General features: G+C 39.1%; 4 protein-coding genes across 4 annotated transcripts; 3 read left to right on the top strand and 1 right to left on the bottom strand.

Annotated features, from left to right (window-relative positions):
• Positions 1–605: 605 nt before the first annotated feature.
• c1galt1c1 (C1GALT1 specific chaperone 1) lies at positions 606–3,516 on the bottom strand. Its single transcript, XM_088431880.1, has 2 exons — positions 3,271–3,516; positions 606–2,129 (listed from the first exon to the last, which is right to left on the bottom strand). Exon 2 carries the CDS (start codon positions 2,117–2,119, stop codon positions 1,163–1,165), a length of 957 nt encoding a protein of 318 aa, XP_088288006.1. The 5' UTR covers positions 2,120–2,129; positions 3,271–3,516; the 3' UTR covers positions 606–1,162.
• A 4,307-nt stretch (positions 3,517–7,823) lies between these two features.
• Positions 7,824–14,669, top strand: LOC148413738 (reticulon-4 receptor-like 2). Its single transcript, XM_088432279.1, has 4 exons — positions 7,824–7,969; positions 9,852–10,078; positions 10,155–10,388; positions 11,627–14,669. Exons 1-4 carry the CDS (start codon positions 7,918–7,920, stop codon positions 12,488–12,490), a joined length of 1,377 nt encoding a protein of 458 aa, XP_088288405.1. The 5' UTR covers positions 7,824–7,917; the 3' UTR covers positions 12,491–14,669.
• A 3,466-nt stretch (positions 14,670–18,135) lies between these two features.
• Positions 18,136–21,110, top strand: selenoh (selenoprotein H). Its single transcript, XM_088431694.1, has 5 exons — positions 18,136–18,235; positions 18,580–18,694; positions 19,543–19,685; positions 20,138–20,269; positions 20,883–21,110. The coding sequence occupies exons 1-4, from the start codon at positions 18,220–18,222 to the stop codon at positions 20,242–20,244; spliced, it is 381 nt and encodes a 126-aa protein (XP_088287820.1). The 5' UTR covers positions 18,136–18,219; the 3' UTR covers positions 20,245–20,269; positions 20,883–21,110.
• A 239-nt stretch (positions 21,111–21,349) lies between these two features.
• clp1 (cleavage factor polyribonucleotide kinase subunit 1) lies at positions 21,350–25,059 on the top strand. Its single transcript, XM_088430561.1, has 6 exons — positions 21,350–21,436; positions 21,847–22,126; positions 22,204–22,311; positions 22,547–22,666; positions 22,823–22,960; positions 23,469–25,059. Exons 2-6 carry the CDS (start codon positions 21,854–21,856, stop codon positions 24,153–24,155), a joined length of 1,326 nt encoding a protein of 441 aa, XP_088286687.1. The 5' UTR covers positions 21,350–21,436; positions 21,847–21,853; the 3' UTR covers positions 24,156–25,059.
• The last annotated feature ends 330 nt before the right edge of the window (positions 25,060–25,389 follow it).

Raw genomic sequence — 25,389 nt, 5'->3', positions numbered from 1 at the left:
TATTAAACAGGATGTTTGCTCAATGACTGAGGTATGATCCAACCCTGCCTAGATACGCAATAGGCTGTCAAATGTAGTTTTGAATAAACATGTGCACGTTTTGAAAACCCTGCAAAATAGATTTGAGAGATTTGTTTCTACGTACATAGTGCATTTGAAAACAACAGCTGAAAACATGCCAGGACAGAGTTTATAGGACTGAATCGTTTTGTTACATCCAGCGTGTTTCATATAGTGAGCTCTGACACAGCATGAAAAAGGCCCACAACGATGTGGCGGAACATTGCTCAGCCCTTGGAGGCTTTAGCTATATTTTCACAGGTCGAACATTCTGTTTGCAAAATAAATGATACAGAACATTTGGTAAGATAGCTGAGCAGTGTAAATTGAGCAGACATGCTTATATCACTTGTGAGAACAGCTGGATTTCTCAAAATGATTTTTTTTTGCTAATTCCTCAAGATTGTTTTTGTTAAATTCACATACATCATTTGGATTTGAGAGATAGCTTCAGCTATTTAAGCATCCGTAATCATGAACACCCTAATAGAGATTCCAAAGTAGTTGGAAGATTGCAAATGGATAGTCTGAATCATAGGCAGGACTTGAAACCCATTTTCACATTATTTATTTCACCCAAATCACATTTTTTGTCAGTGTCAAGTGCAGATTGTGTCACCCAAATTCAGTCTAATCACATTTTTTCCAGAAACTTCAAATTAAAACACTTTTTTTTTTTTTTTACCCCAAATTGCATTGCAGGTTGTATTGAATGTCTCTGGTTGATCAATCCTTACTGAATCATATCTTTCAGCATACCCCTTCTTTTACATTGTAAATCTGGAGCTTTCAAAAATGGCGCAAAATGTGACATGAAACTTGATGTATCTATGTAATGTATCTTCAGATCACACAAAGACAAGATCTCTTATCAAAACGAGCTGTCAAACAAGACTGAAACTTCCAGGTAGTCCGTCCCATGAACGAGCTATCAAACAAGACTGAAACTTCCAGGTAGTCCGTCCCATGAACACAGTTCCCAGGTTTGCCTTCAAATGGTCCGTGACGATCTTCTGTTTTGAATTGATGCCACAGGTGTGCAAAGAGCAAAATGTACAATACACGGAATTTCCAAATCCACTCAGATGCAGCCAGGGGGGTCCTAGTCATTGTCCGACCCTTCGGGTGGGTCAAACATGAGCAAATCACGGAAATCGTGGCCGTACGGACGAAGCCGGTAGACGCCATACATCATCACCTGCATCTGGTTTGGCGTCATGCCATTGAATGTGACAGCCAAGTCAGAACAGCAGCCCTCCACCACGTTTTTGGGGTTATTTTTCATGCTGTCCTTTATTAGCGTTTCCGCGCTCTTATCATTGAACAGGTCCTTGCCGCTTGCGTCCTCGCCATTCTCGGCAAACACGCCCATGTATTTGAGGCATATGCCTAGCTGCTTGCCTTCGCTCAGCTTCCACAAGCGGTTAATCTTAATGGGACACTTGTTCTTGTCGTCCAGCACGCGCACAAACCTTTTCAGCGCCTCGTAGCTAAGGACGATTCCACTCTCGTAAGCGACGTACTCCAGCTCCCCGGACTTAAGGGCGTTGCCCATATAGAAGGGCTCATTGGGGTCTTTGGTGAGCAGCAGGTACTTGAGGTTCTCAATGATGGCAAAGGTCATGGGCTGCGCCACAAAAAACCAGCGCAGGTCCCCAGCGTTCTCGTAGGCGTGCTTTAGAGCTTTACACAACCTCGCCCATTCGTCTCTTTCCTGCAAGTCGATCGCTTCAAGGGCCTTGGATTCCTCCGAGGTGTAAAACGCGGCCTTGTCGCAGTGTTTGCTCCAGGTGCCCACAGCAGCAGCCCAATAGACCAGAATCTTCGGCTGGACTATAATGACGCAATAAACGCGGACTTGATCTTTCAACCCTTGCATCTCGGACTCAGAGAGTTGCTTCAAGTTATCGTTGGTCTGCGCTTGGACGTGATGATGGTGGTGACGTTCCTTTGAGTCAGACTCAGCATTTGGGCTGAACGTACCGAGGAGTGAAAGCAACAGGTAGCAGACACATCCCACAGCCACACCCTTGACAAAAGAGCCTCCTTCGGACCACATGTTGAGAAGGCTGCGGAAAAGCAACAATAATTGTTTAATACGTACAAGATGGACATACGCCCATTACTTTAAGTTGGTCAGAGATAAAGACAAGAAGAATATATCAGTTAGGTGCACATTGTGCGTGGCACCTAAAGAGTTGTCCACACATTTTAAGCGAGACCATAGTAATGTGAAGTTAGCCATAAGAAAACATGCGGTGGATTGCCAGGGGGGATAAAACAAAGTTCTCTCTCTCTGGGATGCCACTTCCACTTTAAGAGATTAGGAGATTTGTGGCGGTGTGTGTGGTACGTTTAAGATATGCTGGCGCTTTCCACAGAGGATTCACCAGCATTTGGAAACCTTGTCAGCAACATCCCTGTCGCATCTAGCAAAAATGACAGGTTAGCGCAAATTTTCACTGTACAATTGCTAATAGCCTAAATATAATAACGATGCTTTAGCCCCCACCAAACCATCTATTTTTGAAATGTCTGTACCTAACCAAGTCGATTAACATTTAAATTGGGAAACGACGAACAGTTTTTTTTCCTAAAGCATACACAATGCACTGTGAAGCCAAGTAAAGGGATTAAAATACATAAAATAATTCTATGTCTTGTCATGTCTTTAAAGGTTTATAATACAAAACAGATCAAATACTGTTTTTATGCTTAAGCCAAACTCCCATAGGATGTGTGACGAGCGTAATGAGCTACATTTAGAATGGCAAATTCATATAACCAGTTATTTTGTGAGAATAATATTAAAGTAATGTAATATTAGTATATTACAATTCAAATACAGTAATGTTGTAATGTAACTAATAATAATGCATTAGTTTTGAAGTAACTTGCCCAACACTGCTAGTCACTAACGGAATATTATAAATAATAGCCATAAAATAAATGTTTGCGAAATGATGTTCACGGATTGAACGTTAAAATGGGAAAATGAAGATCCGAAGTTTCCCTCGTATATGTTTAACGCCAGTGTGTAAGTGGATTTGTCGCGTAGTCCTCTTAAGCGTGGACACATTAGTCATAAAGCGGCTATATATATTGAAAGGAGGAGTTGCTACAAGACCACTGGGACGCCAAACAAACGCAAATATCAAAGGACACTTTCACTTGAGTCGTATAAGGAGGAAAAAAAGTTCTGAAACTTACAAACACCAAGTAGTCGCACGAAGGAGGCTAGTAGTTAGCAGACTGTCACCGTAAACTTGCGATGCATCGAGCGGATGGCGACTCGGTTTTTGCTGGCGCTGCTCCGGCTGACCTAATATCTACATTCGCCTTTCCAGTTTGGCGAGAATAGCAACAACGTCCAGGAATGTTGCGACCACTTCTCGATTTGAACCCGAAACGTGACAGTTCACATTTTATTTACTTCCGCCTCGGGTTCCTGGTTTACCTCGCTGTTAATGACGTCATGGGACGTAAAGCGTTTGCAAGAAATTGAGACAAAAATTGACTTTTGGGTTTTTTTGCATCATTAGTTTTGGTTTTTGATTCTAGTAACCAAGAACAGAATTTGATATACAAAGGTTTTAATCATGTGATTTTCATTTTTGTTTTCATTTTGTATCGATTCTGTCAGCGGCCATCTTGTGTTGCCACCCACTCTGTGGCTAACTCAAGCCGAGACTGACTTGAATTTAAATTTAATTAGGTTACGCGGTTTGAAAAGCTATGTTTTGTAAATTCATATTCTATTTTGTTTTGTTAGTACCGAATACTTCAAGGTTCATACGTGCATTTACAGAACAATTATATTTGGTTTGCTTGTTTCAAAGCGGGTCTGCTTTATATGAGTCCGTGCCCTCCCCATGCTTGGTCTTCTTTGGGCACTCCGGTCTCATACCTCCCTCATTCAAAAAACATGTGTGGTAGGTGTATTGCACACTCCTGTATTGCACACTCCAAATTGACCTTAGGTGTGATTCTGAGAGTGAAAAAAATCGTTTTTACCATGTGAAGTGTTCCAGCACTTTGAGTTGTTTTTTTTTCAGTTTTAGACTAACCTGTAACCTGTATAAATGCTGTGAAAATGTGTTGTTGAAAGTTGATTTATATAGCTCTTTCCTTTAGTCAATGTTAAAAGGCTACAGATTTAGGTATACTTGTGTGTGGGGGGTGTTTTTTACAGCTCACAGTATGACATCTACTGCTCACAGTAGGTCAGCCTACAATGGGCTGTAACATGTCAACAAAAGCCAACTTTTTTAAAAAAGTTAAATCGGCAATGTGACAAATATAATTTATATGCACATATTACATTGTGGAAATAATAAAATATACTAATAAAATATACTAAAATAGGCCCTTGAAGTGTCAAATACTAATGCACTGAATAAACTGTTGATATACACCAAATCATTGAAGCAGACACACAATTATTAAAAAAATAAAAATAAAAAAACTTCAAGGAACAGAAGTTCCTCTGCAGAACTAAACTGTCTGCTTCCAAAAATGACACAGACAACTCCACTGACCAAATCTCTCACTGTGCCATGCTGTGCAACCACACATTAGCTCGATGCAAGTCTGTCAGTTCTGTCACTTGGAATGTAAGCGTTTACATCCCCCATAGTAACCAATTCCAGATGGACACTTGCAAAATAAACAAATGACAGAAATAGATATAAAAGTGGGAGGAGCTCAGAATAGAAATGACAACCTATAACACCTAACGTAACTGTTGGGACTCCATCTGTTTGCAGGGTGGCAACTGGAAAAACAAACCTCGACAAATGAATGAAATACTCAGCATGTTTTGGCAAGTCCATACCACTCACAGTGCTTGGAAGACAGTGGTTTTCAACATTTATTTTTCTAGCCAAGTTCCTCCAACCAAAACAAAGCATTTCTGGATAGTAAAGAAAAATGATTCAAAACAAAGTTCTGTACCATCTTCTTAAACATGCAAACTACATTTTAAGAGGTATCTTCAAATGTATTTTATTCATCAAATCCAGAAGATAAATCGTGTAACATTATCTGTTTTATTTCTGGTTTGTCTGCAGGAAAAATGCATTATCAGATTTGCAGAGCCCTTCAGAAGCCCTATTAAAAATCTTACGTACACCTTTGTAGTGCATACACATACCCCCATTTGAGAACCGCTGCTCTAAGACAGTTTTCTCAAATTTGATTCCAAGAACCACCTCAAAAAATTCTAAGCTCATGAGTAACCCACAGGCCTTTATTACAAATCGCATTTATATTACATATATACACGGGCCAATAGCCGTAATGCTAATATATTGTTATTTTGAAAGTCACGATTATTTGAACCCCCCCACCATAGTCTGACTTAACGGGCAATTGCAGCATGTAGCGGGCGATTGTATTGTAACTCATCCGTGAGTCCTCTTCGGCTGCAGCAGCCGATCACATTGTCCACTTTCTGGTTTGTCGGCTTCAGCACCACTGTAAGTTAGCTTCTGCAGCTAACAAGAGAGCGAGAGAGCGGATATGAAATAAGAGAATGGAATCATTTTAAAATCACACGCACTAAGGTGTTAAAGAAAGAGACCACTTCACAAGCCTGCTACCACTACACTACATTCATGTATAGTTCTTCTTCTTCGGGTAGCCTTAGCTGGAATATGGTGGACAAACATGTCAACCTCCAATGCGACAATTCAACCTGTGTAATAAATTACACATTGATTACGAGACCTACAATTTTATTTAAGAATGTAATGTGATGTGCTAGAACTTTTTTTTTATATTAATACAATTTATAGTTGGATCTTAAAATGAATGATTTTTGTTTCATTTTACCACTAAACTGCAGCTTTTATGATTACAAAATTGCATTTTTTAAAATCGTGATTATATTGCAAATGCAATTAATCGTTCAGCTCTAGTATTAAATTGGTAGCCTTTCATATTAATCAGTACTAAACAAGCAGCTCTCAGTTTATGATCTAATGCAAGAGCTGTATTGAATGGATGAAAAAAAAAAAGATTGACATTGTCAGAGGTGTTAATATGTTTATCATTGCAGTCGTGTTTACAAAATTAATTTTAGATGTATAAAATGTAATATCCTTTTAAATGAATGGGACGTTGTTGTTATTGTAGTTGTTGTCACATACCATACCTCCACTTTTTGCCAATTTCAAGTGTGATATGATGCTAAAACTAAATATCAAATGACTCAAAATTCAAAGTCTGGTTGGACCTTGCAACCCCCCGTATACACCCACATTAATTCTGTTTCATGCCATTCTACAGAGCATCACTATGCTGCTAAAACAATGCAGGATTTTATCTGAATGAGACAAATTCCCCACACACAAGTAAAAAAAAAACAAAAACAAAACACTGAGGGCAACTTTTGTCGGTTTGATTCTCTTTTGGCCAATATGCACACCATGCACAGAATCAAACATTGACCACATCACATTTGTGAGATAAAAGTTTGCACGTGTGAGTGATGGCTACAGAGAGTCAGTGACACATTAATAGAATTAAGACAGATTCTTTGAACATGCCGTGTTTACACCAGTTCAAATGCCAGTGTGCCTGTGAATCACTGTGACACAAGCAGGCGAGTGAGTGTGCATCATTAAAGGAGGGCCGGCTGGTGTGGAGTGTGTAGATACATGCATCTACATGGCACGGCACATACGGTGAACTCACACACTTCCGCCTCCTCTCCGGAGTCTGGTGGGCTTACCCCAAGCCAAGAATATTGGAAAAGAAATGTCACATTCACGCTTCCAAAGATGTTCCACAACCCCTAGGGTGACGACTTGCCTCAGTCTGTACAGTGCGATGCACAGTATGCATCTTCCAATCATCAAAGGCAAGAAACTTAGCTATTGTAAGCATCTTGCGAGAAGCAATTTCAGCTTGGTAAATGTAATTGCTTCGGAACAAATGGCATGTGTCACTAACCTTGACCCATGTGGTGGATGAAGAATCCATTTATGAGTAACCATCCAGTCCTGCCATGTAAACCCACATTCAGACTGCAGTGTTTGAAGAATCACATCCTTACAAGCCACACGCCCTTCGAGAGCGACATAATATGCAACATTAGTAGATTTACTGAAAATTCTGATTCCCTGATTGCGTTTCCACATCCACTCAAATCCCAAATAATGTACACAATACCTTTGGTGACTATTGTTGTTTTCAGACGTTAAATGACGTTAAGGTTTTTCACATTATTTTAAATCATTTCAAAATCTGACTGTCCAAGATTATATAACAAGCAAGTGCTAATTTATTTCTCACATGGATTTTATGCCAATTGGTGATGTTTTGATTGTCTACTGTGATTCATTTTGGCATTTACTCTTGCGGCCTGTTAGAAGAGTTCCCACTCCTCTCTGACAATAAGTTAAAATCCATCTCATGTTTCTGGAACACTCAAATGCAAACCCTGCAGTGAAATCCCGTTCTGGAAACGAGTAATAGTAAAAAGTCTTCAGAAAACTAAATAGTAATTTTCCCCACGACGTTTGCCACCGCAGTGATGCCGTATTGTTGTGTAAGATAAGGAAGAAGCCAAACCTTGTCTGCTGCTCCCTTTCTTGGCTCTTCCTCCGGCAAGTGCCAGCCCTCCTCCTCCCACCCAGGAGGCTGACGTATGACAGCGTCCACCACTCTGCCTACGCTGCCTGGTGGGCGATCAAGCCGCCGCCAAGTATAAACAAGCTTGCGGGGACTCCCGAGTTTCACTTCACTCTCGTGAAGGCACAGCGACTGAGTCCCCGGAGCCGAACGTCAGCAGAGATAGCAGCAAGCAGGCACATCCTCGCCGCGCAGGCTAACTCGCTTTCGGTTTTACTCGCCATGGAGACTCGCCGGAACCTGAGAAACTTCAGAACAGCTCACAACTTCAAGAGTGAGTTGCCGTGTTGTATTGTGATTCTGTGGGTTTGATTGGTTTCCAGCGTGGAAATTCTTGATCATTATAAAGCCTTGATGTACAATATTTTGGTGTATTTACTTGGGTGGGAATTTTAAAAGTTGGAAACGTTGCATCAACATTAACCGGAATACAACAGGAATTGAAAAAAGTCTGACGTTTGATAGCGCAATGTATGCAGTTCGGAAAAATACAATTTTGCATAGTTCTGCCTCCTACTGCATGCATAAACAATATCTTGCACTAAAAATTTTGCACTACATGATATTCTGCACTACATTAGTAGCACCATTGTCTCTGTTTGTTGTTTATTGCTATTTATTTATTGCTCGATTGTGGAATTTAGTCTGCTGCTATAAAAAGTGAAAAGAATATGAATTTCATTATGTGGTACAACTATACACATGACCGTAAAACTTGAATATAAACAGCACGATTTCATAAATATATATAAAATAATATATACTCAATCAAGGGGAAGATTAGCAATGTTACATATTAATGCAATACAGAGAAGAAGAAAAAATTATGGATAGGGTGGAGTTGCATTTTTTTACATTTTGAGCAATGAGCTAGGTGTGAGGCTATGATATTTCAAATTCAGCTCAGCAATAACTTTGTTTATTAAAAGAATTGATTTTTAAATAACATTTAAACTTAATAAAGTTCTACTGACCAATAAATCTGCTAAAATATCCTGCACGTGTCATCTTGTGACATATCAAAAAATACTGTTCTGTGTATATATTTGGGCTTTTTTTTCTTCAAAATTCCCCGTCTTAACCATTCATGGAAATAAAAGTATTTTTTTTTTATGTATTTATCATACATATTTGTTCTTAAGTTTGTTTTGTGGTCACATGGCATGTTTGCACACACATTGAGCTCCAATACAAGATCTGATCAAAACAATGCACAAAGCAAGTAAGGACATTTATAAGTGACCCAAAACTTTTGATCACTAGTCCATGGTATCGCTTGCATTCTGTGGTGCAGGTTTATCTAATGTTATTGCCAGTGAGTTTATTCGTTTTTTTTTTTTTTAGTTTTCTTCAAATTTGTCTTTCATATATCCTTTGCATGCTTATGCAATCATGATACAGAGCTTAATTTGCCATGCGGTAAGTAAGACTAACCAAGATTTCGAAATGGTGTCTTATTCCATTTGAAATCCCAGTCTCGTGTTCTCCAGAAGGTTCAGCGTAGATAACGGTTCAACTTGTTGAGAGGTCAAGGGGTGAGCCACTGGAAAATCTTGCGTACAACGGATGAATGGGATGTTCATCATCATTTAATGAGTCTACTTTTGCCACCGATGGCTTTTTTGTGTATCGTCATCTGAGCTGTGCCAAGAAATGGGAGTAATTGATGGAGGCGTGAAATTGATCTAGGTCCAGTTACTGCTTTTACGTTTGTCCCCTGCTTAGCAAAAGGAAAGGTTCTTTTTCCACGACATACATAGTGTAAAACCTGTCAATTCCTTAACACGAATCTTTCTTTTTATTCATTTCCATATACATGCATGATTTACAAAATACTTTTTGTTGGTAGTTTACATCTTACATGTAGTTATGTAACAATCGTTGTAACCAGGGCATCCTATGTGATGTGATCCTGTTGATATGAACGGCTGAATGATTTCAGCCATATTTAATTATGCACAAGGCTCAGGCAACAACTTTCAAATGAGAGTGCACGGAAAAAAGACTCAGTTGCTACAAAAGGATGCATAGAAAACAGTGGGAAGGAGGCCAAGTTTTTTCCCTCTCTTTATCCTAATCTTATTTTTTAAATAATCACTGAATCCTGCAGCTACCGTCTTGTGTGTTAATCTTATTTTTTTCCATTTGTGTCTTAGGCGGACTGTCTCTATGGTTGATCCTGTGGTTGTTGGTGGTGAAGCCCAGCAGTGTGGGTGCATGCCCCAGGCTTTGTGTGTGTTACCCGACGCCCATGACAGTCAGTTGCCAGTCCCAGAACCTCACCGTCGTTCCAAGCGGTGTGCCCTACGACTCACAACGTGTGTTCCTGCAAAATAATCGCATCACAGAGCTCCGTGCAGATTCTTTTGGCTTTGAGACACAGGTACTAGGTTGTTACTGGTAGTTTTCATTGTATGGGTTGAGGTGTTTAAATTTTCTCGCCTCTTCATCCGACATAGGTGCTTTGGCTCTACGGCAATAACATCACATGGGTTGAGGCGGGGGCCTTCAGTAATCTCAGGGTGCTGGAGGAGTTGGACCTAGGCGACAACCCTACGCTCAGGCGCCTAGAAGGTGGAGCCTTCAGGGGATTGGAGAAATTGCAGAGTCTGCACATGCACCGCTGCAAACTTGCCATGCTACCCCATGATCTCTTCCACAAGTTGTACAGTCTGCAGTTTCTCTACTTGCAGGTGAAGATTGCATTAATACCCTTTGTATGCAATGAATGTCTCAATCTTGTTCACTTTTAGAGGAGATTTTTGTCCCAAAAGTGAATGAATTAAAAGCAAACAAGGATATTTTCTCATAAACACTATGACCCTTTCAAACAGATACCGTAACAGCAGTTGAAGTACTAAACAATTGCTAAGCAGCCGTTACTACCCTTGGCCATGCAACACCTTAGCAATAAAACTCTTTCTTGTGACACTATTTCACATAGAGTACAATAGATGCTAATTGTTTGCCTGTTCTCTTACGGAGTTTCCTCCTGTAAAAATTATGATTTTATTGTTTTTTTTTTCTTTTGAAATAAAAAGATGAATTGATTAAAAATAGAAATTAAATGATAATAATATGAATATGATATGTCCTTACTAATATGTCAAATGATCAGTAATCATTAGTTTAATATTCCAAGTAATATTTTAATTATTGTTAATAAATTGTATTATAATAATTATAATAATAAACTATTTTTATTTTTATATTAATTAGATCTTTTTTTTTTAAAGCAATAAACTGATCATTGCTATACCATTTCACATATAGTAGATGCTAATTATTAAAGGGGAAGTCAACCCCCCCCCCCCCCCCCCCCCCCAAAATTCTTGATTTTCAATATATTCTCGACAGCCCCTCCATTGTAAACATGGCGTTGTGATTAATATTCTATCTGTGGAAATTAATTAAGCATCAAAGCCCTCCTGTTTTTACCAGTCTCCATGATCAGAACATATCAATGTAAAGAAAAAAAAAAAAAAGACCTGTGCTCCTATGGAGTTTTACATTGTAAAAATCCTAAATTTATCATTTCTCATTGAAAAAAGTAATTCATTGATATGATATCTCACAGTAATTATGTATTGAAGAAATTCATAATAATAATTCAAAATGTTTTTTCTTGATAATTAAAAAAAAAAATAAAACTGTCTATTGCTGCATCGTTCTTCCGTAGAGTACAGTCAATGCTCATGTTAGCATGTGTTCTTATTCGCAACGTATGTTAGCATGAGGTAGCACAGGCTATGAGGTGTAGCTCTTGTTTCATGTTGAGTTTGATGATGACCTACAGCTTAGAATGGCATGAGTATATTTTTGATATTTTCTCTCATGTTTGTGCTCACAAGTTGAAACAAAATCTCTTTATCATGATCCCAATCTCAACTGATTTATTTTTCTCTCATATGATTTTTTAACATTGTTTTAGGAGAATCAACTCCACTTTCTGCAAGATGACCTGTTCTCAGATCTGGTCAATCTCACCCACCTATTCCTCCATGGTAACCGCATCCGCGTCCTCTCTGAGAATGTGTTCCGAGGCTTGGTCAATCTGGACCGCCTCCTTCTCCACGACAATCGAATCAGGCAGGTCAACCGTCGCGCTTTTCGCGACCTGGGCCGCCTCTCCATCCTTTACCTGTTCAACAACTCCCTTGCCGAGCTCCCAGGCCAAGCTATGAAAGACACCCAGGGCATTAATTTCCTTCGTCTCAATGGCAACCCTTGGTCCTGTGGTTGTGAGGCCCGTACCTTGTGGGATTGGTTCCGCAAGGCCCGCATATCCTCCTCCGAGCTGATATGCTCGTCACCATCCCAGCGTCGTGGGCAAGATCTCAGATTTCTCCGTGAGCTGGACTTTGCCCTCTGTCCACTCCCCGACCCCGGCTCCCTGGCTGGAACTACCACAACCACCTTTAGCACCAAGACCCGCTGGTGGTTTTCCAAGAACAAACCCGTGTCTTCCTCCAAGATCAATAGCCAGAAGACAACAGAGACAATAAAGGCATTCCCTGCAGGGAAACCACAATATTTCCCCAAAACCAAATTTGACACATTTCCTCCCAAGTATGAACTATCACCTGATGAAGTGGCTCTCCCTAAGCTCGACCCAGAAGAATACTGGTACAACTATGGCAACGAAGATGCTGCCATCCGCTGTTTTGGGCCCGAGTGCCCGCCAGCCTATGACAATCCTGCTTACTCATTCTCATCCCTTGCCAACAGTCCTGCCCTCCTCCACCCCCTCCCCCTCTGCATATTTGGGTTCTTCCTTCATTTATTCATTGGCTGAATCCACAATTCCCTCAACCTTTCTTTCTTCTCTTATTTCTTCTTGCTGCTCTTTTCAACTCAAAACGAAAACCTGGGATCTTAATCCCTCTCGGTCACCTCCTTGAGCCGGAAGTGGGTGGCGATACACAATGAGAGGAAGCAGGTGAAGTAGCTCAAATCTGTTTTCAATAGCAGATACCAGTTGAGGCAGTAGAAAACAAATCGCCATTGTCGACGTGGCTGCTGCTTACTAGCACACGTAGCCTTGAAAATAACGTGGAGATGGATAGAGGGAAAACAGCAATGGTGAACGAACGCCACAAAACCATAAATTGGAGGGGGCTTGCATTTGTTTTGCTGATGTGGCAGCAATCTTTGCAGAAGTTCTATCTTCTTGTCTAGAAGTGTTTCCTACATGAACAACTCACAACATTTACATCATCAACAAAGTCCAAACGTTTTGAGCTCACGGTCCTGACTTTTGCAAAAAGTCCAAATAGAAGAAAATGAATGTTGTTTGGGAGGTGTGTCTCTATAGTTTGTTTTATTGTGTCTTTTTATTAGCAAAAGTTTTGATTCAGATCTGAAAGTCATTAGAGAGTTATCCGACATAAACTACTGTTATCACATCAGAATTATAGAATCATCGATCCTATACTGATGTAAAGCATAGTGTTATCATCTTGATCAGTTTAGAATCCATATTTATATAACAAAATGACAAAAATCTAGAATATTTAAATAAGATATTCTCACTATTATAAGTCAGTGGTTCTCAAATACGTAGGTGTACATGAAGGTACTCGTGGGCACAGGTGTCAAACTCATGGTCGGGGGGCCAGATCCAGCCCACCACATCATTTTACGTGACCCCCAAATGCTGATTTGACTTCAAGGTTCTGGCCGAAATACCGAACTTGCAAGTTGTCTTAAAAAAGAAAAAAAAAAAACATTTTTTTTTTTAATTCCCAATCTGTAGAACAGTTTTTGCGCACCACTGATTTCAAAACTACTGTAGGTAAGTGTGCGACAAACACACTTAACATTTATTCAGCTCTCTGACAGAAACTATAACTACAATATGGCCCACAATAAAAATGAGTTTGGTACGGATATGTTCAACTTGTTGAACATGGCCTGCTCTGATGAACGAATCACATGACAGAATATTGCTTTCCAACAAGGGGCTATAAGTGAATTTTTTAAGTCTGATTGGTTAAAAAAAACTGTGACATTGCTGATAGTTTAACTTTCAGCCCTACTGAATCTGAGGGCCAATCACATGTCAACATGGCAACACATACTGTTGAGGCGGAAATCTGACTGGACAAAAAAATTCCAATATCCAGATATACATTCTGCACAATGTGCAGCCAAGACAAAAATGTTCAAAAATTATGAGAATAGACTGCTGGGTATAAATAAGGATCATTATTAGAACTTGCAAATGGCAAAATTAGCAAGTTGCATAATGGTATCATAGGACAGAGAGATTTTAACAAAATAATTTTATTGCAAAATAAAAATAGAAGCACAGATTTTCAAAGAGAATTAAGGATTTGCTGCCAGGAGTAATTTCTCTGAAAATCTTAGTCTTGTGTCATCCCAGAGATGCCCTTGTCACAACCACCCACACTTGTACATGCAAATTGAAACAACTCAAAGAACTTGAAAGACGTATCACACGACATACGTCAAACATTACGCATTCGAAGGCACTGCTGTTGCCTAGTTTTGTTTTTTTTTGTTTTGCTTTTCTCTCTTTTCACTCAGTAGCCTTTAGGACGTGGACAAAATTTAACTATTAGAAAAGTAAAAGGAATAAAATTATCATTTTTATTGGGTTTGTATGTTTTTTCATTACATTAGCAATGACTTTAATCACAGATGAAAGTAGATTTTTTATGTTGCACACCTGTGTTTGTTTATTTTAAAATGTATCACATTTGGAAAATAATTTACAGATTTGCTGTGGCATTTATTTGTTCATTTGTATTCATCTTTTCTACATATCTATTGTCAGCACTTTATTTAATTAGATACTGTATCTTGTATTTGAATAGTTAAACATAATTGTAAGCAACAGTGGTCACTGAAGTCATTTGTCAAATTGTCAAATTTTTACCAAGCAGTTTTGCATTTGATCTGATAACAGTGTTTTGTTTTGTTTTTTTTAAATAAAGAGAATATCAGACTTATGTGAGTGGGTTTCTTTGTTTCACTGCCTTAAATGGCTGAGTCTGGTTCATAGGTGGCAATGAAGGGATGAAATTAGACATATGGCACACTCATTGGGATCAAATCAAGTGTACAATGAACTAAAAAAGTGAAATGATCATCATTTACAAAAAGAAAATTTAAATAAATCTCAATTATGTAAATGTCACTTGTGAGAGAGAAGTTTTGACGAGTGAGTCACTGTTTGTCCTTCTATGTGTTTGTTGTGCGAGAGTCCATCAGTGGTGAGCTATTCATGTGATCGTGTTAGTGTCCAATAAAGTTGATTAAGAACAATACTACTCATTCTTCACACTTATAGATTGGAGTATATGAGATGTCGAAATGTGTGTGTTTTTTTTAAATGAACCCTTGTTGGAGTGGGTCTGTGGGCAGAGCAGATGTGTGATTCAAAGACAGGGCCGAATGTTATATAGATTGGCGATAGATTAGGCGATAACTTTCCCTGGAGTTCACACACCCCCTCAACAGAATCCTAACTGTGATATTGCTGATTCAAATGTGATGGTGACACACACACAAAGATAAAATCAAAACACTGTCTATGAACAACCACTCACACACTAATGAAGACACGAGTGAAACTTCTGAAGTTGAATGTCCCAAAAGTGGTGCATGATTACTGTCATTCAAAGGGAAAAATGGCAACTCAAATACAAATTTTGTGTGTAGCAAAACATGGAAAATTTTTAAATATGTAGCAAAAGTTTAGAAAAGGTCAAATTAAGTTCATTTGTAAAGGTTATTGTGGGTTTTTGGTTTGTCCTGAATTTTCACCCGAAAGTGTGTGATTTCCTATTTCTTCTTATTATACATGCCCAATTATACACTTGCATCAATATGTATAAAAAGATGTTTATTAAATATCACATTTCCAACTTTATTCCCTCTCTATTATATCTTCCAGGCATTTTCTTTATGATCATTTTAGAAAACTGTTTTGTTTGCGCTGTATCCCCATACAACTTCCGGTGTGCTACTAACAGGGTCTATTGTGGATCTTTTGGATTTTTTTCTTTTTTGGACAACACAACCATGAACATAAAGGCCATTGGTGGAGAGGAGGCCATCACACGCTGATGACGTGCGCACACAGCATCCACTTCCTCCCTTCCAAAACATTTGTGCTATTTTTCCCCTGGCCTTTCTCTCACTGTCTTTTGTGTGTGCTTTATATGCTGTCAGTCACTCTTTGTCTGGACATCAATTCTTTCTCCTTGTCTTTCCCTCTCTCGCTCACGCATATGCAGATCATCCAAACATGTGCGTCTTTCCTTATGAGGGTGTTTCATTGACGTATTTTGGTGACGTTCACTCTTGCACATGTCATATTTGGATGAGACAAACTGACAGCTGGTACATTGGTGCCTATGGCCTCAAAAGAATAGAATAGAATAGAATAGAATAGAATAGAATAGAATAGAATAGAATAGAATAGAATAGAATAGAATAGCCAGACACCTTTAACACACCTAACTGCTCAACTACTGCCTGTATTGACCAACTCGTTTTGTCATGCACCTGGAAACCTGAGTCTTTGGGTCAGTGACTCCTACTGGCTGTCAATCCACCAACAGTGTGAAGAATAAATCATTGAGGCCTTTCAATTAGACCTAATACAAGAGCTTTGGCAGGTGATCCATGGAGTTATGCTGAACTGAGTTATTTTGATGAATGCACTAAGTGAGTGCATATGAAGCACAGTCATTGAGAAGGCTCTATGCAACTTTGTGTTGGTACTTAATACTTGTATGAGACAGGAATCTAAAGTTGGAAGCATGCGTGAAATGTAATTTGTCCAAATGAACATTTGTATATCTGTTTCTGTCTTCTGGATAAATGAAGATTCTTTGCACATCTATGCTTTGAAGCAGAAATCATTGTGAATTAAAGACTTTTGAATCCAAACGTGATTCTGAATTGAATTGTAGACCAAAAAAAATCTGAATCGAATTGAATTCAGTCAAGATTTCCACCCCTAGTGGGCATGGATGAATTATAGAAGAGAAAAACACATAGTCATGTCATCCGTGCAAAAACTGAGGGTGCAAAAAAAACCTAAAACATTTTGGTAGCAAGACACCCTAATTTGAAACCACAATAGATACAGTACATGGTTAACAAATACCATCAGTAATAAGTGTCATTATTACACCGATGTCACAGCCTGAAACACCATCACCAGGCCTCGACTGGGGAAAAGAGAGGAATATTATGAGATAAGAGCATGTGACATGTGATTTAAGCTCACGTGTATAACAATTGCCATGCAAAAACAACTTGACACTGAAACAAGTGTAAAGGTATGAATGTGGAATTGTTGGTTGTGCAAACAAAGAAAGAAGACACAATTTATGAGCATGCCTGAGTCAGACATGACACCTTGCTCCGGGAGATTTGACAGCCTTTGTTTGTTGGCACAGTCACGCCCTCTGATGTCGTCAAACATTCACATTTACAGGGTTTCTATAAATGTCTGCATCACATCCTCTGTAAGACGCGTGCATCCTCTATTATTTTGGTAACCCCATATGGTATTTGCTTTTGGATTTGAAGTACGGTTATGGAGTACTTCCATCTGGTACAGAGCAGATTTTCTCATGGATTCTTGTGTCTTTTGGGTATCATGCTTCAGCTGCTCAACACAAGCTAAAAATAACAATAGAACATCAACCTTGTATTATTCTTTGATACTATCATCTTTACACACAGATTTTCAGTTACAAGTACCAGAAGAGAGATTTAGCAGTATGAAGCGACTTAAGTCAAAGCAAACTAAATGACTGCCAGAATATTAAATGAAATGATTAGCAAACAGAATGAGAGAGTGAAGTCCAATTGTACAGACAGAAATTCATATTAATTCCACCAATACTTTAATCTCTGCTTTTTACCAGCGAGGGCCGATTTGGATGCGCTGGTAAAAATTGGTGGGGCATGCATGGTGTTTAAAAACCTTTAACATTTTAGAGTTTTCATTGGATTCTTTTGCTCTTAAAATGTTTAGGGTAAAACGTAAAATAAGACGTAATTCCCATGACATGTCAGGATTGTGATGCAAGACAAGTTCATTTGTAGCGTGTTTTACAAATGCAAAAAAAAAAAAACATCGAATCAATTAAAAAAAATAGATAAACCTCAATTTAAAGGCAAGGTGTTTAAAATAGAAAAAAATAAAATGAAATGCAAGATGGTGAAAAAAAATAAATTAGATTAATGAAATAGTTGTGAACAATAAAGTTTTCTAAAACAGTTTTAACAGAATGCGATCCCAGTGAATCACGCAAATGTTTTCTTCCATAAAGTATCCTCTAGAACTGGATTCTAGACCTATAAAGTTTGAAACTCTATGTGCAAAGGAAAACTCAATCATTGTTTGTTTTTTGTTTGTTTGTTTTCACGAGTTTGCTGCGATTATTACAAATAGTTTTAAATAAGGTTTTACCTACACCCCTTCAGCCATCGACGTTTTAGTACAGTCCGCTAACCCGCGAAAGTTTCATAACAACAATGGCGTCCAAAGCAGGTTGGTCATGTCCTCGTTTATGTTTTTGTCTCCATATATTAGACTCTGTCTTGCACCATATCACAGAAACAACCGTATTACCGATGTGGGATTATTCTGATTTTTGTTGATGATTTGGTTGCGTTTTGTCGCCATTACATTCTTCAAAGTGGGGAAGAGTATCTTTTGTCCCTCCTCCTATTTTCATAAAACCAACATGTGTTGTTGGTTTCAGCTGTCTGTTGTAATTGATCGAGTGGAGTCTAAATTTTTTGTTATACTTCATTCAGCCGAACCTAAGCTAATGACAAACATGCTAATTATCGATGTAAGTAATATGTTGGATTACGCGATCTCATCTTTAGGCCGCCGGGGAAGGAAACGTAAAACTGTGGATGATGAGAAGATGGATAAACCTGCCAAAGTGACAAAAGAAGAGGAGCCTTTGCCGCAAGACCGAAGAGTGGTTATTGAACACTGGTAAACATTTACGTAACCAAAATACATCATTGGATTGCATGTTCAGATCTGTGTTCATAGCTGAGATTGAAATACATATATTTAATATATAATATATTTTCCTGAAAAGCTTTGTGAATACAGTAATTGACTTAATTTGTGAAAAAAAATTTCTAAACACGTGGAGCATTTTTTCCCTAACCCTAACCTTGGTGCTAGTGTTTTATGATTATTATTATTTTTATATCAAGCAATAATAATGTAAGTCATTATTAACAGTTATTATTACAACTATTTATGTTGTATGCGGGTGCACAGTGTCAGAGTGGTCGAGCAGGCCCGCCTCACATTTCTGAGGTCGCTGTGTGGAGTTTGTATGTTCTCCCCTTGTCAGTGTGGTTTTCTCTTAGTTCTCCGCTTTCCTTTGACAATCCTCAAAACATCCTACTCAATATATTTGGCAGTCCAAATTGCCCTTAGGTCTATTTGTAAGTGTTACTGGACGTTCGTCCCTGTGTGCCCCGTGATTGGCCTGGAACAAGTTCAGGGTGTACCCCACTCAATGCTCTAACGCAGCCGAGGACAAACATTTAAGAGGGAGGATGGACGGATGGATCTTTTATGCATAATTGGCCTTTTTTTTTCGATGTAAGTTTGAAATGTCCAAGTGGATTTGAATGCATCATGATGCTCAAATTTTAAGTCGAAGACACCAATGTTAAACTGCTTATCTTCAAGACTTGCATGCTTGGTATTGGCAAGTACATCAATATGTGTACTTGTACTCATGCTCAGGCTGAGAAAAAAGTTGCATGCCAACTTTCTAAGCAGCACTAACATTCTTTGTGATGTTCTATTCATTTTGGCAGTAAGAGCTGACGAGTGTATGGGCGTAATGCCGAGGGGGTGAAAGCTGCCCTTTTGGCTGCACGCCCTGAACTGACTGTGATCCTTAACCCCGAGAAGCCCCGCAGGAACAGCTTTGAGATCACGCTCGTAGATGGAGGCAAAGGTGAACAGAAGGAATTTAATTAATGGATTGGGCTACATACAAATATGACCATTAAGCAAGTTAAAAAATAAGAACATAGTTTGTCAAATGATTTAATTGGAACTGGGACTACTTTGCCAATGTTACAGTACATTTCCTTTTGAAACATTGACTTGAATTTAGGGCAACGTGGTCAACCCTCATTGTGTTGTACGTCAACAATTCTAAGAATTTTATTGTCATAGCAATGCGCATTTACATTATATGGAACAGAATACAAAATCTGAGGTTCCAGGTTAGCTCAGTCAGTGGTTTTAGAACACTATTTGACAGTATAACAGTCTTAAAATGTTGTTGATATAGGCTTTTCCTTAATCTGCTCTGTATGGTATTTCTCACAACATAATTGCCATTCAAGGTGTGAATAATGTTAATTATCTTATTGTGTCATCTTTCTTGTGTCTCATCAACAGAGACATCTCTCTGGACAGGAATAAAAAAGGGGCCTCCTCGTAAGCTCAAATTTCCAGAACCTGATGTTGTGGTTTCTGCCCTACAAGAGGCTGTTGGCACTGATTAAATGTGAAGGCTTGCCATTTTGAAAGGTACAGTGGTATCCTGTACGAGTGATTGGACTAATCAATTTTTCGTGATGTAAGCCGTTTTTTTTTTTTGTTTATTTACTCGCGTTCTGAAAAGTGCCATTAGCGCTACATTGTTTATTCTCTGTTGAAAAAAAATACTTTTACAGAAGTTAACAGTTGCTCAGCTGTGAAGCCAGTTTGTCAGTGTTTGTAAATATGTGATATAGTGCCACCCCGTGGTCATGCTGCGCACAGCAAAAGGAGCAAAATTGCTGGAAATAATAATGAATGGCAAGTCGGTGATGAAATATTTTATATTCAAGTTTTTACAGTTATCAGTATGCTTACAGGACAAAGTAAACTCGTCAGTCAGGACACAATTGTACCTGTTTTTTTCACGCATAAAAATAAAACTCAGCCTTAAGCAATAAAAAGATTTCAATTTAAAATTTTCATGCTGCAAGTACAACACAATTTACACAAAACAAGTACCCCCCCCCCCCCCCCCCCACACACACACACACACACACACACACACACACACAGGTTGTTGGCCCAAAAAGTCCACCGCTCAAAGTCCTTTATGATAACGTGTAACACTGACGTCTAAAAAGACCCATCTGGTTTCATGCAGGTAATTGCTCATGGGTGTGACTTGTGGAAGCAGAATGACGAGGAGTGACCAAATTGTATGCTCACAGTTTCTCCTCTGATCAACCAAGGCTTTTCGAGCTCGCACATGAACGCTTGGCGACATCTACTGTCAAATGTTAGAGCGACTCTTCCGTTTCCACACTGTTGTGTGTGTGTTCCAAGTTTGATATTTCTGTGTGTGTATTTTTAATAAAGAAACTCTTTCCGATTTTTGCATTTATGTTATTTTGTTGTTTTACAACTTGTGCCTGCACATGACGAGTCTAAGCTTTCTAATGACCCACGGGGTCAAAAGATGATAATTCATTTTGAAAAATTAAAAATTAATTAAAGATCCTATGATACATTAATTCGCCGAATACACCTAAAAACTGCACACATAAGATGCGCAAAACAACAAAGTAGAGGAAAATTGCGTAGCTTGGCGTCACTCACTCCTATTGGGCTTTAGCTGTGACGCAATCAACACGCGACATTTCCAACTGCGAATGTGACTGACGGTAGAATAGACTTTAGTAGTTTGTAAATACGCACGTGAGTATGTTTTTAATATATCCAAGTGGGTTCATATTGATTTTAAGATATCGTTGATGCTCAAACTTGAAATAACCGACAATTTCTAACATTATTGTTGCATATTTTTTTGTTTAGCGGTTAGGTACTGCTTTGAAGTCTGATTCAACTCAAATGCCTCACTAGATGCGTTTTTTTAAATAAATGGTCATGCAATTAAACGTTTAATGCTTTATTAATAAGTTACTACTACATATTTTTTATTGTGTATTCGTTAATATCAGGAAGAGTGACGTTTGGTCACCATCGCCGTTTTATACTATTAATTTCTCAAAATAAGTCATCATCAAATAAGATACGGCGGCGTGTCTTCGTATCAGATCTAAATTACAGTCATTACATATATCTTACTTTTTTGTTCGTTCTTTTAGCATTATCATGGCAACGGAAGTGTTAGAAAAGACAAGTGAAGATTCATTGCAACCAGGTAAAGTCGGCACCAGATATGATCTGGAAAGGGAAACTGAACTTCGGTTTGAGGTGGAAGCAGGCGATTCTGTAGAGCAGGTTGAGTTGGAACTCCTCACAGGAATGGCAGAAGTTTTTGGCTCAGAATTGAACCGGAACAAGAAGTACACCTTTGGAGCAGGCGCCAAGATTGCAGTATTCACCTGGCAAGGCTGCACTGTGAACCTATATGGGAAGCCAGAGGTGAGCTTGGTGCTCGCTGCTTTGCTTTATTCTTGTGGTCTTTCATCATGTTCAGTAATCAGTAATTACTTCTTCAGGTGGCTTACGTGTCTAAAGATACTCCTATGCTGCTGTACCTGAACACACACGCTGCACTGGAACAGATGAGAAAACAGGCAGAACGGGATAATGAGAGAGGGCCAAGAGTAAGTTTGAATATACAGACATAAAAACAACCCTGAAACTGCTTTGTAGTCTGAAATATGGAATACATTGGTGCCCTGAGAGATGAGTGTCCAGACCTATGAATTTTTCAAAATCCTATCCGTCGTTCAGCGCATTTGTCAAATTTATTTGAGTACAAATTCATGATACAAGGTTTAAATGTCATTGTTAAGCTCCTCATTAAGCAGCTTTACGTTTTGTTTTTTTTCCCCGTAGGTGATGGTGGTGGGACCTACAGACGTGGGCAAGTCAACGGTGTGTCGACTCTTACTAAGCTACGCAGTGAGAGTGGGCAGGAGGCCAACACTGGTGGAATTGGATGTCGGCCAGAGTGGGGTATGATGTGATAGACATGCACATTCCTGTAATTAGTTGAAAGATTATAAGATGCTTTAACTGTAATTGTATACTCATCAGTTGTTGTTTTCAATACTGTTGTATTCTCCCCAGTGAAAAACCAAAATGTAATGGATTTGACTTTTTTCCCTCAAGGTATCAGTACCAGGGACGGTATCAGCGCTCTGCATTGAGCGTCCAGCAGATGTGGAGGAGGGCTTCTCAGTCCAGGCTCCTTTGGTTTACCATTTTGGTTCAACTTCTCCTGGTACCAATATCAAACTTTACAATAAGGTGAGAACCAGACCAAACATGTCAGTGTTAATATAATAGCCAAATTCACATTTGCTGTAGTTTGCATTGGCTATAAAAGCCTATGTTCAAATGCCATTAATTAATGACAAAAAAATAAACCAAGATTAATCAGTTCAAAATTTTCCCACCAATCGGTGTGACCTGTTAGGAACAGTTCCAAGTTCCAGTTAGTGTTGCTTAAAAAAAAATAATCTTCAGACGTCTGAAACTGTAGTGTCGTTAATCAGAGGTACTTTAAATTGTGGTTGGTGTATGCTTACTCCCACTTACCATGTTTCAATGTGATTTCTAAATCTGAATGCACACTTGTGACAGTTATAAGACAGTGTGCATGTTAATGCAACCTCATCATATTTTTTACTTTTATTTTTTAGTTACGGTAGAAAATTTTGAAGTGACTTATCTTCTTCTCATTGTTCATATCACAAAAAGCTGCAACAGGGATGTGTTCACCCCGATGACCCAAAATGTTTTTATGTACCACAAGCTGACATCCTGCCTGGCTGAGGTGTTTTCACAACGCTGTGAGGTGAACAGGAAGGCCAGCGTCGGCGGCTGTATCATAAACACATGTGGATGGGTGAAGGGCTCTGGTTACCAGGCTCTGGTCCACTGCGCCTCCGCTTTTGAGGTGGACGTGGTGCTGGTGCTGGACCACGAGAGGTTGTACAACGAACTGAAACGAGATCTTCCTCACTTTGTCCGCATCGTGCTCCTGCCCAAGTCAGGGGGGGTGGTGGAGCGCTCCAAGGAGTGCCGACGCGATGTTCGGGATGAGAAAATCCGGGAATATTTCTACGGCTTCAGGGGGGTGTCCTTCTACCCTTTTTCATTCGAAGTGCGTTTCTCTGATGTCCGCATTTATAAAATCGGGGCACCTTCCATCCCAGACTCATGCCTGCCATTGGGAATGTCTCAGGATGACACTCAACTAAAGCTGGTGCCTGTGACGCCAGGAAGAGATCTCACTTATCATGTACTCAGTGTTAGCAGCGCAGAGGATGGAGAAGAGGGGGCAAGAAAAGGAATAGTGGAAAGTCCGGTGTGTGGCTTTATTGTGGTCACCAATGTGGACACGCAAGCACAGGTGATGAAAGTGTTGTCCCCAGCTCCCCGACCACTACCCAGACACACGCTGCTCATCATGGACATACGTTTCATGGACACCAAATGAGATGATGGCAACCTCTCCTTAATGATGCTATGTTTTCATTATGTTGTTTTTTTTTTAACCAGATTGTGCTATTTTGATAGGTGATAGTTTATAGCCCTCTTTCAAATGTTTTTGTCTTGTTTCAATGGAGAATATTTTTTTTCTCATCTGCTCGGAAATACATTCATTAAGAATAAAAATATGTATCAAACGTCAGTGTATATTATGAATGAACTACTCCCTTGATGTTTGTAAATTGCTGATTTATCTATTCATTTCCAATAATGCTTGTCCTTACTGGGGTAGAAAGTGAGCTGGACCCTGTCCCAGATGACATTGTGCAAGAAGTGGAGTACACCCTAGGCTGGTTGTCAGTCATGTTTCGGCAATAGAAGAAGCAGGGATACCTGAAGAAATCTTATTCAAGCACATGAAAACAGGCAAACTACAAAGGAAGTCTGCCTAGCCCCAACTTCAGAGCTGTTGAGATTAATATAATTGTTATTAAGCATTTACAAATATTCTTTTTTTTGCCTGCTTGACAGAAGAGATTTTAATGCCTGTTTCCAAACTAAATGAATACATGACACATCAGCTGGGAAAGTACACTGAAGTCGTGATAGCTCATTTGTTTGTTCTGCCAATACATGACACCTTTGCAGGTCATATTTAACCTTCCTCAGTTTTATGCCTCGTGTTTCAACTTGTAGATAAAAAAAAAAAATCTTGAGTGTGTCAATATTTTTCTCTTGTTATAAATAATCCTCTAGGTTCAGTGCTGGCTAAGATTGTCCATCTCGCCTTTTTTTTTTTTTTTACACTAGCAGTGTTAAATGCAATTTACACTAGCAGTGTTAAATGCAAATGTAATAAAAGTTGTACGTGTGTGGTGACCACAGTGCAATGAAAAGTTATTTGCCCAGTTCCTGATTTGTGTGGTTCTTGAATATCACCTGCAAATGTTTCATTTCACAAAACCAATTTTGACGTCACACTGAGATCCATCCATTTTCCAATGCCGCTTATCCTCAGTAGGTTCTCTGGCTTACTGGTGCCTATCCCAGCTGTCTTCGGAAGGATAGGCGGGGGAAACTGAACAATTTGCGAGCCAATTGCACGGCACATGACGACAAACAATCATTCACGCACCTCAAACAATTTAGAGTGTCCAATACATTTGCCATTCATTGTTTTTGAGTGTGGGAGGAAGATAACCAATGTGGGCGCGGGCAGAACATGCAAACACCACACGAAA

The sequence above is a fragment of the Hippichthys cyanospilos genome, chromosome 13 (assembly GCF_059441005.1).
Source record: "Hippichthys cyanospilos isolate Australia breed blue-spotted pipefish chromosome 13, RoL_Hcya_1.0, whole genome shotgun sequence".
Lineage (NCBI taxonomy): Eukaryota > Metazoa > Chordata > Actinopteri > Syngnathiformes > Syngnathidae > Hippichthys > Hippichthys cyanospilos.
Note: the sequence above shows the minus strand (reverse complement) of the source record. Positions and strands in the feature narration are given on the sequence as shown.